At 44.5% G+C, this 14,916-nt stretch overlaps 1 protein-coding gene across 1 annotated transcript in view; it reads left to right on the top strand.

Annotated features, from left to right (window-relative positions):
• The window catches only part of slc6a15 (solute carrier family 6 member 15), a gene marked incomplete at both ends in the record, with an annotated part of 29,991 nt that extends 22,397 nt beyond the window's left edge, over positions 1-7,594 (top strand). The window contains 2 exons of the mRNA XM_080760855.1: positions 4,232-4,394; positions 7,160-7,594. Coding sequence (XP_080616981.1) covers positions 4,232-4,394; positions 7,160-7,594 — 598 coding nt within the window. The remainder of the gene's footprint in view (positions 1-4,231; positions 4,395-7,159) is intronic.
• Positions 7,595-14,916: the final 7,322 nt, after the last annotated feature.

The raw sequence follows: 14,916 nt of genomic DNA, 5'->3' as shown, positions 1-14,916 counted from the left end.
CACTGGGTCTACGGGACCCTGTCCACTGGGTCTATGGGACCCTGTCCACTGGGTCTATGGGACCCTGTCCACTGGGTCTATGGGACCCTGTCCACTGGGTCTATGGGACCCTGTCCACTGGGTCTATGGGACCCTGTCCACTGGGTCTATGGGACCCTGTCCACTGGGTCTATGGGACCCTGTCCACTGGGTCTATGGGACCGATAAGTATGTCCACTGGAGCCTGGCCGCCAAACACATGAACGCGCTGGTCCCTTGACTATCATTGTGCACGTTCACGACGGCAGCACGCTCGTTCGCGTCCGTGCACGTTCAACGGCAGCGCGTTCATGTGTTTGGGGGAAAATCCATCCCAGAATGCACTATGTTCCTACCCGGAAGGAGGATTGAAATCGCCCCATGCGCTTTTGAGCAACTTAATGCAAGTGGATGGAAGGAGAACTCGGGTGCCCTCTCTATTCATATATACTCTAAGATATTAAAAACCCCATCGACAGACACCTCACCAGAACAGAACAGAACACTGCCAGGTTCTGGTGAGGTGAGGACCCGAAAGCAGGACAGCAGACAGGTGGTGCTCTAGCTCCCCCTAGTGTCTGTCTGTACACACCACTGAGGTGAGGACAGCAGACACATTCTACAAATGCCTCTGAAAGAATATTATACATTCAAGGATGTTTGCCACATTTTCACAAAAAGAAATCAAAAAACTGCAGATCTACATGCTTGCAGATCTACAAGCATGTAGATCTGCTATTTTTCAAAAGCTAAACACCAAAAGCGGTTCCCTTAATATAGGTGAACTGAAACAGATGAACTGGACTGACTGACTGGCCAACAAGACTAATATAACACATGAGGGCTGATTACACATGAGAAACACCTGGGGAAGACAACACATAGAACATAGAACCAAACCAACTAGAACACAACATAGAAACACGACACCTCCACCTCGTGTCGTACGCCCATTCTCTCTCTCTCTCTCTCTCTCTCTCTGTCTCTCTCTCTCTCTCTCTGTCTCTCTCTGTCTCTCTCTCTCTCTCTCTCTCTCTCTCTCTGTCTCTCTCTCTCTCTCTCTGTCTCTCTCTCTCTCTCTCTCTCTCTCTGTCTCTCTCTGTGTCTCTCTCTCTCTCGTCTCTCTGTCTCTCTCTCGTCTCTCTCTCTCTCTCTCTCTGATCTCTCTCTCTCTCTCTCTCTGTGTCTCTCTCTCTCTGTGTCTCTCTCTCTCTCTCTCTCTCTCTCTCTCTCTCTCTCTCTCTCTGTCTCTCTCTGTCTCTCTCTCTCTCTCTCTCTCTCTCTCTCTCTCTCTCTCACACACAAATCCAATGCTGTGCACAACGAGGTGGAGCCACTACTTCAATGAACTAAAAAGATTTATAAGAAATGGCTCCATGTAGCCCTATACTGTACATCCTGTCAGGCAGAGACAGTATAACAGCATATTGTACAGTATAGACCAGTGGTTCCATGTACAGTAGAATCCCCATTTGAAAATATATGCCATGAGAGAAGATTTAAATTACGGCTCTAGCAGAGATTCTCAACCCGTTTTAATTTCAAAGACCCCCCGGTTTGACCTGCATTTAGTCTACGGACCCTCCATTTTAATGGCATTTCAATCTCTGGGACCCCCAATTTATATTGTAAACTCAATGTAAGTTTAACTCTGAGAGTGTACAAATGAAACCATATGTACACTCTCAGAGTTACAGACCCACAAGGGTCCATTTGGTTCCATGTGTACACTCTCAGAGTTACAGACCCACAAGGGTCCATTTGGTTCCATGTGTACACTCTCAGAGTTACAGACCCACAAGGGTCCATTTGGTTCCATTTGGTACACTCTCAGAGTTACAGACCCATAAGGGTCCATTTGGTTCCATTTGGTACACTCTCAGAGTTACAGACCCATAAGGGTCCATTTGGTACACTCTCAGAGTTACAGACCCATAAGGGTCCATTTGGTTCCATGTGTTACACTCTCAGAGTCACAGACCCATAAGGGTCCATTTGGTTCCATGTGTTACACTCTCAGAGTCACAGAGCTGTAAGGGTCCATTTGGTTCCATGTGTTACACTCTCAGTTACAAACCCATAAGGGTCCATTTGGTTCCATGTGTTACACTCTCAGAGTTACAAACCCACAAGTTCCATGTGTACACTCTCAGAGTTACAAACCCATAAGGGTCCATTTGGTTCCATTTGTACACTCTCAGAGTTACAAACCCACAAGTTCCATGTGTACACTCTCAGAGTTACAAACCCATAAGGGTCCATTTGGTTCCATTTGTACACTCTCAGAGTTACAAACCCATAAGGGTCAATTTGGTTCCATTTGTACACTCTCAGAGTTACAGACCCATAAGGGTCCATTTGGTTCCATTTGTTACACTCTCAGAGTTACAGACCCACAAGGGTCCATTTGGTTCCTAACTATCATTTAGCTCATGGGGACCCCCTGGAACTCCCTCAAGGACCCCTGGGGGTCCCCGGACCCCCACTTTGGGAACCACTGCTGTAGCCTATACCTGTAAATGTTTTTGATGATGATGATTTTTAGACTAGAACTAGGCCTACAATGAATTAACTTTACTCACCTAATGCCTGCTGTAGAGGAGGTTCCACCATGTTTAACATAATCCCAGAGTGAGTACATATTGTTTAAGTCAAAATGGTTTTCATTATATTGGTAAAATATATGAACTCTGGGGCTAAAAAGAATCCACCACACCACTTCACTACTTCCTGTTTACAGCCTGTCACAGCAGTTGAGCTACAACCAAAATGGGGCTTCCTCTCTTCCCCTTCAAAATAAGAGCTGCTTGTAATGATTAGTCAACACTATCCACACTTTTCCTGGGCTGTGTGTGCTCCAGTTCCTGTTGATTTCATTGGATATCATTGGTCATCTGACCAGTTTCATTGGCTTCCATTGGATCAAGTCGACAGGAACTGGAGCACACACAGCCCAGGAAAAGTGTGCATAGTTTTAATTCAAGTGGCCGATTCTACAAATCTCTTCTAAATCCTATAACAGTTTTCTGAGAATGTGTGTTGCTGTATTATCATGTCAACGACCCCCACAACTTGGGCCAAACAGATAATTAGAAAGAAGACAAAAAGGGCGCGGTACAACACCTTTTTGGTTGTTTTTCTTGACATTTTCTTGAAACATCTACAGGTAACATCTGTTACTTGTATTGTTTATTGTTTATTGTTTATAAGGATCCCCATTAGCTTTTGCCTTGACAAAAGCTAGTCTTCCTGGGTTTACATTTAACAAAGGCAATACTTACAATTGTTTACAATCACTAACTCAAAATAAAACATAATAAAATAAGAAAAATAAAATAAGAAATAAAAATACCAGCTTTAAAAATCACTTTCAACTAATTATACATTTGAATTATTATTTTTGCCCAGGGTTACTACAAGATGGTTTTCATAAGTTGTTCCCCTGAAGGCTGTGGGGGTATTTGTAACTTGTTACCCCTGAAGGCTGTGGGGGTATTTGTTACTTGTTACCCCTGAAGGCTGTGGGGGGCATTTGTTGTATACTTGTTACCCCTGAAGGCTGTGGGGGGCATTTGTTACTTGTACCCCTGAAGGCTGTGGGGGCATTTGTAACTTGTAGCCCTGAAGGCTGTGGGGGCATTTGTTACTTGTTACCCCTTGTACCGCAGGGGTGGGCAACTTTGACGATGGAGAGGGCCACTATATTTCCACACTCACTCCCTAGGGCCATGTATTACTGTCGTAGCAAAAATAGCCGATCTACAAACTCGTTTTGAGCTTGTAGATCGGCTATTTTAGCTATACACGAATTGGAATCCTGGAAATTTACGTTTTTTTATGTAATTTCAAATGCCTTTAATTATACTGTTGAGCATTGAGCTACTAATTTAGACTGAAGTAATTAAAGCAGGTCATGTTTGCATGTTGTGGAATTGTAAACAGCTGGAACCAATATTATATAATCAGTATTCTGATATGAACCTGAGGGCCACATTAAGTGAAGGTGGGGGGCCGCATGTTATAATAAAATTGAATTGAAATTGAATTGAATTATGTCCATTTTGTCCTGGATTTGCTGACTGCATTCTGCACCTTGTAAACATCTGTGTCCTTGTATTGTATTGTATTGTAGTAATGTATTGTATTGTAGTAATGTATTGCATCTCTTATATGTGGGACATAAATAACTGGCTCTCTCTGTCTCCCCCTGCAGGTTCTTCGAGGACCTGGAGGACATGCTGGGCTTCACTCCGTACCGGTTCTACTACTACATGTGGAAGTACATCACGCCGGTTCTGCTGCTGGTGCTGCTCGGATCCAGCCTGATCCAGCTGGCCATGACCCCGCCCACCTACAGCGCCTGGATACAGGAGCTGGTGAGTCGCTGGCTGACTGTCTCTACGGACATGATGATGACGTACAGCAGACGTACTGTCAAAAGGACCCCCAAATTCATATACTTTGTCAAGTCCCGCCCATGGTTGTGCGTGCCCCTTCTTCGCACCCATTTGTTGCCGTTTCGTGGTTGGACAAAAATGTTCTCTCTCTCTCTCTCTCTCTCTCTCTCTCTCTCTCCATCCACTACCTTTGAAATAACAGGTTTTTCAGTTGCTTCGTGTTGATATTCTGTGCGTTCAAATTAAGCAATATTACAGAGAGGGTGTGGTTTTCACTGAGGGTGTGGTTTTCAGTGATGCTTCATGTGGAACTCGACTATACGTCTCGTTCCTGACCGCATCCCTGTCGTGGCAATAATCACGTTAAACCTGCACACCCTCGAGTGTAATATTGCAATTGTAATATTGCAATTATACGACATGCAACAGGCTATAAGGACCCGTACGATATGGTCTATAGCCCACGGTCCAAAATGATGAGAAACGAGGCTAACATTTTTTTTCAAAATTTCAAAAAACATGGGCTATAACCCACCGTTTTTTTCATTTTTTTCAAATCCTCAAAAATGATGAAAAACTGCGCGCTATAGTATGCCGTACCATATGGGCTATAGCCCACGGTCCAAAATGATGAGAAACGAGGCTAACTTTTTTTTTTCAAAATTTCAAAAAACATTGGCTAAAACCCATCGTTTTTTTCATTTTTTCATTTTTTTCAAATCCTCAAAAACGATGAAAAACGGCGTGCCATAGTATGCGGAATTGCAGAAATGGAAATTGCGGAAATTGCGGAAATGGTAATTGCGGAAATTGCGGAAATTGCGGAAATGGAAATTGCGGAAATGGTAATTGCGGAAATTGCGGGAATGGTAATTGCGGAAATTGCGGAAATTGCGGAAATGGAAATTGCGGAAATTGCGAAATTGCGGAAATGGAAATTGCGGAATTTGCTAATGTTTCTCATCCTCCGCAACACTAAATTTTTCGGGTAAATACAACACATTGAGCAGGGCACTGCAGGGAGTTGAACCCCGTTCCGGTAAACCAGAAGTACGACACCAGTGCCTTAGCTTTTGTGTATTCAACTATTTGGGTAACATGTGAGCTTTATCCTCTAATTCATGGGCCTGGATTTATTTTTTCAAAATTTCAAAAAACATGGGCTATAACCCATCGTTTTTTTCATTTTTTCAAATCATCAAAAACGATGAAAAACGGCGTGCCATAGTATGCCGTACGAAGGACCCCCAATGAATGGCATTTCTATCTCTTTGGACCCCTAATTTATATTGTAAAATCAATGTTAATACCAGTAAGACGCGAAAACGCGGGAAGCGAACGCAGCTCGTACATATTTGGGTTTTGGACGTATAGCTGCTTTGGGGACTCCTTATATCAGGGATGTCAAACTCAAATACACGGTGGGCCAAAATAAAGAAATTGGTAGAAGTCAAGGGCCAGACTGTGTTTCAACACACGGACGTCCCAGGCAAATAGCAAAAAAAGTAAATGCATTTCAAACTGAAAATAGTTTCCTGTTGTAGTATTATGGTGGTCCGTGCAATATACCAGAGGGCCAGTTCTAATACTAATTAAATATCATCCCGCGGGCCAAAGATAATTAATTCACGGGCCTGATTTGGCCCCCGGGCCTTGAGTTTGACATATATGCCTTATATGGTTATGGCTGAGTCATGGTGACGTAACAGCGGGACAGACACTTGCATCAATCACAAACAAATCACTCAGCTCCATATATGGGCACAAAAGCGGGACAGACACACAGACATGATCTGCTAGGTCTCATAGTAAGTGCTCACTGAATTCGCAATAACGCATATAGAATCTCTTTATCACTGTTTCTGCCCCTCCATGTCTGCCTCCATGGGGGGTGTCTCTGTAGTTCCCAGAAATAGCTCTGAAGAAAAGGAAAGGGTTGAAAAGGACCGAGAGGCGTTGGCTGGAGATGATAGGCTTGTTGTTCTTTAAACCTGGAAGAAGAGGAGGATGTTTAGTCTGGCTGCGCCCACGTTCAGTTTGATAATCACTTCAAGAGGATGAGGGGGGCGAATAGTTCCATACTTCCGGGTCCTATACTTTTGTGTCGCTTTTGTGTCCCCATAGAGTTACACAGTGACGCTCCGTCGGACTAAATCTGAGATTAAAACAATTACCGCTTTCCTCGCAAAACAAAGCTGCTGCTGCTCTCCCAAATCTGGCTGTGACAGGCCGTCTGGCCCACACTGGATACTATCGCCATTTTATTTCATTGTGTCAACTAAATCCTCATTAATTGCAAACTAGATTCAACATACTCAAGCCTGCACACATTCTAAATATGCCCCCGGAATATTGTACTGAGCAAATGGACTGTTACCACCTTCAATAATAATGATAATAATAGTCTTTATTATTGTCTCCACATTATATATTTTCTTTGTCATGGACACTTGTACAAAACATTAATAATTCTACTCGAGTTGAAAGCATTAAGACCCATTTTAACCCTCAATGGCTTCCTTTCTGAAAAATAACATTGTAAAAAAAAGATTCACCTGGCTGAAAGTTTTATTTACCTGCCATAAGGGAGTGTAACCCCTTAAGTGGTCAACGCCTGATGCATCATAGTGTACATTGACCCCGTCTCCCCTCCATCCCCAGGCTATAGAGCAGACCCAGAGCTACCCGCTGTGGGGCATCGTGGTGTGTATTAACCCTGTCTCCTCCTCCACCTCTCCATCCAGGCTATAGAGCAGACCCAGAGCTACCCTCTGTGGGGCATCGTGGTGTGCGTCAGCCTGGTGGTGACCGCCATCCTCCCGGTGCCCGTGGTCTTCGTCCTCCGCCACTTCAACCTGCTGGGCGACGAGGCGGCGGGCGGCGGCCTCTCCGCCGTGGCCTATCGGAAGGCTCGCATCATCAAGGACAGCAACCTCCCCGGGGACGAGGACGGCGACGACGCCAGCCTCATCGGCGGCGGCGGCGGGAAGTCGGCGCCCGAGAGCGCCGCGCCCTCGCCCATGCCCGGCGGCTGCATCTACCGCAAGCAGGGGGGCGTGGTGGGGGGCGGGGGCGTGGTGGGGGGCGGGGGCTGTGACGTGGACACCGCGCCCAACGGCCGCTACGGCATCGGCTATCTGATGGCCGACATGCCGGACATGCCTGAGTCAGACTTGTAAAGGATGACCGGACGACCCCCCTTCCCCCCCCTCCCTGACTGGACCCCCCCCCCATGTGTCGTTTATAGTCATTGGAAGACATGCGTATTATTATTATTATCATTATCATTATTTGACCATTGTACTAGGGCTTTCACTTCTAGTGATTTTTACTAGTTGACTAGTTGACTAGTTGCCTTGCCTAGTTGCATAGTTGACTAGTTTCCTAGTTGCCTTGCCTAGTTGCCTAGTTGACTGACTACCTATTATGTAAAAATAGGTAGTTATTTGTACATTTAAAAACTGTGTACATTTGGTGACTGTAATCTGGCATTCTACCTGATCGTTGAGGCCTACAAAAACGATAAGAACGAAAAATAAATGAAATAAAAACGTCAACTAGTGGATTTACTAGTGGACTGGTTGAACAGTGGACTGGTTGAACAGTGGACTAGTTGAATAGTGGACTAGTTGAACAGTGGACTGGTTGAACAGTGGACTAGTTGAACAGTGGACTGGTTGAACAGTGGACTAGTTGAACAGTGGACTAGTTGAACAGTGGACTGGTTGAACAGTGGACTAGTTGAACAGTGGACTGGTTGAACAGTGGACTGGTTGAACAGTGGACTAGTTGAACAGTGGACTGGTTGAACAGTGGACTGGTTGAACAGTGGACTAGTTGAACAGTGGACTAGTTGAACAGTGGACTAGTTAAACAGTGGACTAGTTGAACAGTGGACTGGTTGAACAGTGGACTGGTTGAACAGTGGACTGGTTGAACAGTGGACTGGTTGAACAGTGGACTGGTTGAACAGTGGACTGGTTGAACAGTGGACTAGTTGAACAGTGGACTGGTTGAACAGTCGACTGGTTGAACAGTGGACTGGTTGAACAGTGGACTGGTTAAACAGTGGACTAGTTGAACAGTGGACTAGTTAAACAGTGGACTGGTTGAACAGTGGACTGGTTGAACAGTGGACTAGTTGAACAGTGGACTAGTTGAACAGTGTACTGGTTGAACAGTGGACTGGTTGAACAGTCGACTGGTTGAACAGTGGACTAGTTGAACAGTGGACTGGTTGAACAGTGGACTAGTTGAACAGTGGACTGGTTGAACAGTGGACTGGTTGAACAGTGGACTAGTTGAACAGTGGACTGGTTGAACAGTGGACTGGTTGAACAGTGGACTAGTTGAACAGTGGACTAGTTAAACAGTGGACTAGTTGAACAGTGGACTGGTTGAACAGTGGACTAGTTGAACAGTGGACTGGTTGAACAGTGGACTAGTTGAACAGTGGACTAGTTGAACAGTGGACTAGTTAAACAGTGGACTAGTTGAACAGTGGACTGGTTGAACAGTCGACTGGTTGAACAGTGGACTAGTTGAACAGTGGACTGGTTGAACAGTGGACTAGTTGAACAGTGGACTGGTTGAACAGTGGACTAGTTGAACAGTGGACTGGTTGAACAGTGGACTAGTTGAACAGTGGACTAGTTGAACAGTGGACTAGTGGACTAGTTGCTGAAAGCCCTAAATTATACTGTATATTCTTTGTAGATATCTTTAGCTGCTCTTCATTACATCATCTCTCACGCAATGTACCTTTTAAAAAGGCCTTTTGGATGATACATGTGGTCACATATTATGATATATATGTGATATATGTTATGATATATATGTGATAATGTATGTGGTCGTCACACCACGTCTCCCCTCCCCCACTCACTCTCTGTCGCTCAGCCTGATCTCTTTAACCCATTCCTACAAGCTCATAGCGCGCCACTCGGTGGCGCGCTATGAGCTTGTAGGTCTGCTATTTTTCAATAGCTAAAGCATAACATGATGCTGACACCAAAAGGGGTTCCCGTTCAGAATGGGTTAACCCTTGACCCATTTTGACAAGAGACCCATTCTACGAATGTCTTCAAAATCATGCAGTTTTCTGATTATGTTTCTATTATGTCAGTGGTTCTCAAACTATTTCATGTCAAGGATATCTGAAAATATGTTGTTCCAGGGACGCCCCCCCCCCACCTCCCCCAGAAGCAAAGATTTTAGTAAAAAAAAATGTGGTCTGAAAGAATATATATATTCAAAGATTTGCGCCACATTTTCACGATTTTTCAGGGTAGAAGACCCTCTGCTGTGCGTCGGGTCTGCCTACACGCCTCCCAGCCACCCGGTAACCTGAGACCTCTCATGACTTGTTGCTTTATTGAACAAGTCCCCCTGAAGTGTCATTCGTAAAGTAATTAATAGCAGGTTAGGGTTAGGACTAAAGATAGTCGTTTTCAAACCAGTGGTCCGGGGGACACTCTTGAGAGTGTAAAAGTACGGCTCCAGATTGGTTTCACTTTACGCTCTCAAGAGTTAAAACTATAAACTATAAACATCTGCATTACTTCATGTCTACTGTCTACACCATTAGAGAACGTAGAAGAATAATATTGTCCTTTTGATCGTTGGCCTGTTATCTCTCACCTACAGCACGGAGATTTTTTGGACGAAATCATAAACAACGACAGCAATAATTGGTTTTTAGGTGTGAGGCTAAATCTCGTGGTCCGTGGCTCAAACTGCCCTTTTTACCGGTCTGTAAAACAACGTAGCTGCCCTCTCCAGACCACCAATGGAGCATTTAAAGTGGTATACAATAAATGTAAACGCCCCTCCTCTCCTCTCCTTTCCATGCCATGTCGGAAGGAAGGCAGCAGTTCAGGAGAATTGCGTTCGTTTCCAAAGTCTCCTGAACTTGAACGCAGCATTTTTGCGCTGAAACACATTTGTTTATATAAATCCATGTCGTTATAAACACACCTGCATCTCCACTATAGCTATAAAAAGTGCTGGGTTAGCCCCCCCCCCCCCCCCCCCCGAAAATAGCAGATGTATACAAGGTCACAACGTGTCGCAGCGCAACGCGTTGTGAGCTTGTAGATCTGCTATTTTCTTTGTCCAAAAGTGCCCTTTCAGCCCCCTGCCCCCTCTCTCTAACACTCTCTGCACGTACCTGTAGATGCCTAATACGTAATGAGCCAGGATATGAAAAGGGTGGAAAACCTCTCGACTAAGAGATGGTGTTGCAGCGGTTTATAGGCCGCCGCGAGGAGCTAAACATGAGAGTATAAAGAGACGCTTGTATGACGCGCACGCAATGAATTCAGGTCCATTCCAGCTGTAGGTTTTTACCGTTTATTCTTGTCACCACACGTAAGTCACAACAGTTCCCAGGCTTTAGCTATATAACTGAACGTGGTTGTTAAGGTGAATAAAAGGTGCGATTGATACGGTCAACAGAAATGTCTTCTCCCACGCTCACCTCCTCTCTCTGTCCAACTTCCCTCACCCAAGTGACAGGTAACGCCATGAACACTAGAGTGGCAGCGCCCCAGCCCCCGTGACACGCCCACTACCTGTGCAGTGCCCATTAAAGTGACATAGCGTACGTCAATCATAATAGCACATTAGAATGCAACATATTACGGCTCCTACAGATGGGTTTGGAAGTGGGGCTTTTTGTGCATCTGCTGAGGGTAAGATCTGGGCGACCCCCCCCCTCCCTTGCTGGTCTATAGAGTAAAGAGATTTCTAGCACAGTAACCGCTTTGGAGGGACGTCGTTTTCACTTAGTTTGAAACAGCGAGAGAGAGAAAAGGATTGAACATTAAAAAAAAAAAACTCCCATGATTGTTGTTCTCAAAGAAGTTGTGCCTAAAAAAACAAAAAATAAACACCGTTTATATGTGTTTATGGAACACATGGTGGAACACGCTGTATATTTACGGTATTCTTGTAAATATAATATATAAATATTATGAATATATTTATCTGAATAGTTTGGATATCAAGAAACAGTGTTTATAAATAATAACCGGGTTGAGAAGTTGCTCCAAAAATCCTTCATAACGCTGGTCTCTCTTTCTGAATTAGTTTTGTTTACTAATTGTCTTGTCAACATACAGTACGAGGGAGTCCTTGTAAATATTATTTGTTTTCTTTTTATCATGAAAGTGCTTTACATGCTGTCTTTTTTGTTCCTGTCAGGATTAAAGATCAAACAATGTTCCAGACTAGTGTCGTTTGTTTGTTTTTCTGATATTTCTCAGAATAGCAGAAACCGTCCGTCAGAGAAGAAACTGGAACGATACAGAGAAGAAACTGGAACGATACAGAGAAGAAAGTGGAACGATACAAACTGGAACGATACAGAGAAGAAACTGGAACGATACAGAGAAGAAAGTGGAACGATACAGAGAAGAAACTGGAACGATACAGAGAAGAAACTGGACCGATACAGAGAAGAAACTGGAACGATACAGAGAAGAAATTGGACCGATACAGAGAAGAAACTGGAACGATACAGAGAAGAAACTGGAACGATACAGAGAAGAAACTGGACCGATACAGAGAAGAAACTGGAACGATACAGAGAAGAAACTGGAACGATACAGAGAAGAAACTGGAACGATACAGAGAAGAAAGTGGACCGATACAGAGAAGAAACTGGAACGATACAGAGAAGAAACTGGAACGATACAGAGAAGAAACTGGAACGATACAGAGAAGAAACTGGAACGATACAGAGAAGAAACTGGACCGATACAGAGAAGAAACTGGAACGAAGAAATTGGAACGATACAGAGAAGAAAGTGGAACGATACAGAGAAGAAACTGGACCGATACAGAGAAATTCCAATTTCTTCTCTGTATCGTTCCAGTTTCTTCTCTGTATCGTTCCAGTTTCTTCTCTGTATCGTTCCACTTTCTTCTCTGTATCGTTCCAGTTTCTTCTCTGTATCGTTCCAGTTTCTTCTCTGTATCGTTCCAGTTTCTTCTCTGTATCGTTCCAGTTTCTTCTCTGTATCGTTCCAGTTTCTTCTCTGTATCGTTCCAGTTTCTTCTCTGTATCGTTCCAGTTTCTTCTCTGTATCGTTCCAGTTTCTTCTCTGTATCGTTCCAATTAAGCCCAACAAAGCCTACTGTACTGTACTGTACTGTACTGTACTGTACTGTACATTGTACTGTACTAGAGGTATCGCTCACCATCCATCTTCAACCGCTTATCCGTAGTCGGGTCGCGGGGGGCAACAGCTCCACCAGAGAGCTCCGGACTTCCGTCTCCAGAGCAACATTAGTGACTTCCTCCTGGGGGGGATCCCGAGACGTTCCAAGGCCAGTGAGTCCATGTGTTTCCTCCAACTGGTCCTTGGTCTGCCCCGGGGTCTCCTCCCAGTGGGACATGGTCCTTGGTCTGCCCCGGGGGTCTCCTCCCAGTGGGACGTGGTCCTTGGTCTGCCCCGGGGTCTCCTCCCAGTGGGACGTGGTCCTTGGTCTGCCCCGGGGGTCTCCTCCCAGTGGGACGTGGTCCTTGGTCTGCCCCGGGGGTCTCCTCCCAGTGGGACGTGGTCCTTGGTCTGCCCTGGGGTCTCCTCCCAGTGGGACGTGGTCCTTGGTCTGCTGACTCCTTTCGTATAGCATCGTCCCAACGTGGTGAAATACCTGATTTAAATAATGACAACGTTCTTTAACTGCACGTTATTTTATTAGAGGAAATAGAGATACAGAAAACAGCAGTAATTAAACACAATGAATAATCACTACACATTCAATACAACAGTCACATTCATTATAATCGATCCAATTATTTATAAACGATCCAATTAAAGTAATTAATTAAAATTATACTGACAGTGTAAATAAAGTAACTTATTAACTAATACTTAAAGTATTTGAGTAAATGTAGTGGGTGAGTTTCCATCAGTGTTACAGAGGATAGAGTATATGTGAGTAAATGTACTCAGTGAGTTTCCATCAGTGTTACAGAGGATAGAGTATATGTGAGTAAATGTACTCAGTGAGTTTCCATCAGTGTTACAGAGGATAGAGTATATGGCCCTCATTTATCAATCGAGTGTAAAATCTGCCACAGATTGGAGTGCAGGTTTCGTAGTACACCCACGTCGCCACGGCATTTATAAAGTGATCGCAAACAGCTGATCCTTCCTTAATTTCGTTCTGACGTTAATAAATGTGACGGCTGAAATCTATCTGGCACGCCCTATGAAATCAAGCCTCGCCCTCGTTTTTGCGACCTGAAAACGGCAATACGTTTCCTGAAACCATGGTTACATGGACTTGCTGCCCCAGCTCTCTCATACACACACAGACGCACGCACGCACACGCAACTTGCAACTTGTTGTATCTTAAATAAATAAACCTGCGTGAATTAAATAAAGCTGTAGGTCTGTTTCTCCTCTCGCTTCGCTTCCCCCTTGCTGCCCGCCTCACCCCCCCCCCCGCACGCACGCTGACGCACATATCGCAATTTGCAAGCAACTGTCACTGTGTGTTGTTAGTTGTACAGTTATATTAAATTATTAAAGTATTTAAAATTTAATATACAACAAGATCTATTAGTGAACGAAAACCTGAACCTGTGAACCATGAATTAAATAACAAATAGGACACACACACACACACACGCTGCTGTTTTGCATAGGTGCTGCTTCTCGATCCTGATCCTGTCCTGTCTGCCTGTCTGTCTGTCCGTGACACCGTGATCAACTGACCATGCACGTTCGACAGTCTATTTAGATTGCCTCACAGTCGCTAGTCGCTGCAGTGGATAGGCTGTCAACTCAACTCAACTGTCAATATATGAATGTGCAGCTAAAACCGTAGCCCATGTGGCTGGCAATGGAGGAGTGGTGGTGGTGGGCTGGCTGGGTAGCCTACATCTCCGATGCGGTTCCCACTTGCGCTGGCGGTACATTTGGCATTCGAACGACGCGGGTTTATTAAACGAGGAGGAGATTGCACATGTAACTCCAGAAAGACATCGGCCTGCTGTAGATTAGGCTACAGTATATAGGCTACCCATGCATGTTGGGACTCTCCGCAGCTGCAGGCAGCACTGCACTATAGGCTATACTTTCCAACGTCATGGAAATATTCCAGCACAGACAGCCCAAATCCTTGCATGTATGCGCTCATGCAAAACACTGTTTAAATGGCTTAAATCAAGTGCGATTTTAATTGTAAAGTTGGAAAGCTCCTATAAATTTAATATGACACAAAGACACATCTTGTAGGTCCATTCCTTTTTTATTTTTCTTTTTTTACATGTAGCCCATATACATACAGTTTTATATTAACATTTTAGGAGTGAATACATATGTTTCGATGCCTTTGGCAGCCTCTCAGCTGGTCAAACAATGCTGCTCCGCCGTTCTGCGGAGAAAAACATGCGTACGCCAGCTGAGGAGCAAACGTGGATTTTCAACGTTGTCACGTTCAATTTCAAGCTTTGGCGGAAATGGTAAATGTCAAAAATGTCGGTAA

Source organism: Protomyctophum bolini, assembly GCF_963924005.1.
Source record: "Protomyctophum bolini genome assembly, chromosome: 4".
Classification (NCBI taxonomy): Eukaryota; Metazoa; Chordata; class Actinopteri; order Myctophiformes; family Myctophidae; genus Protomyctophum; species Protomyctophum bolini.
Note: the sequence above shows the minus strand (reverse complement) of the source record. Positions and strands in the feature narration are given on the sequence as shown.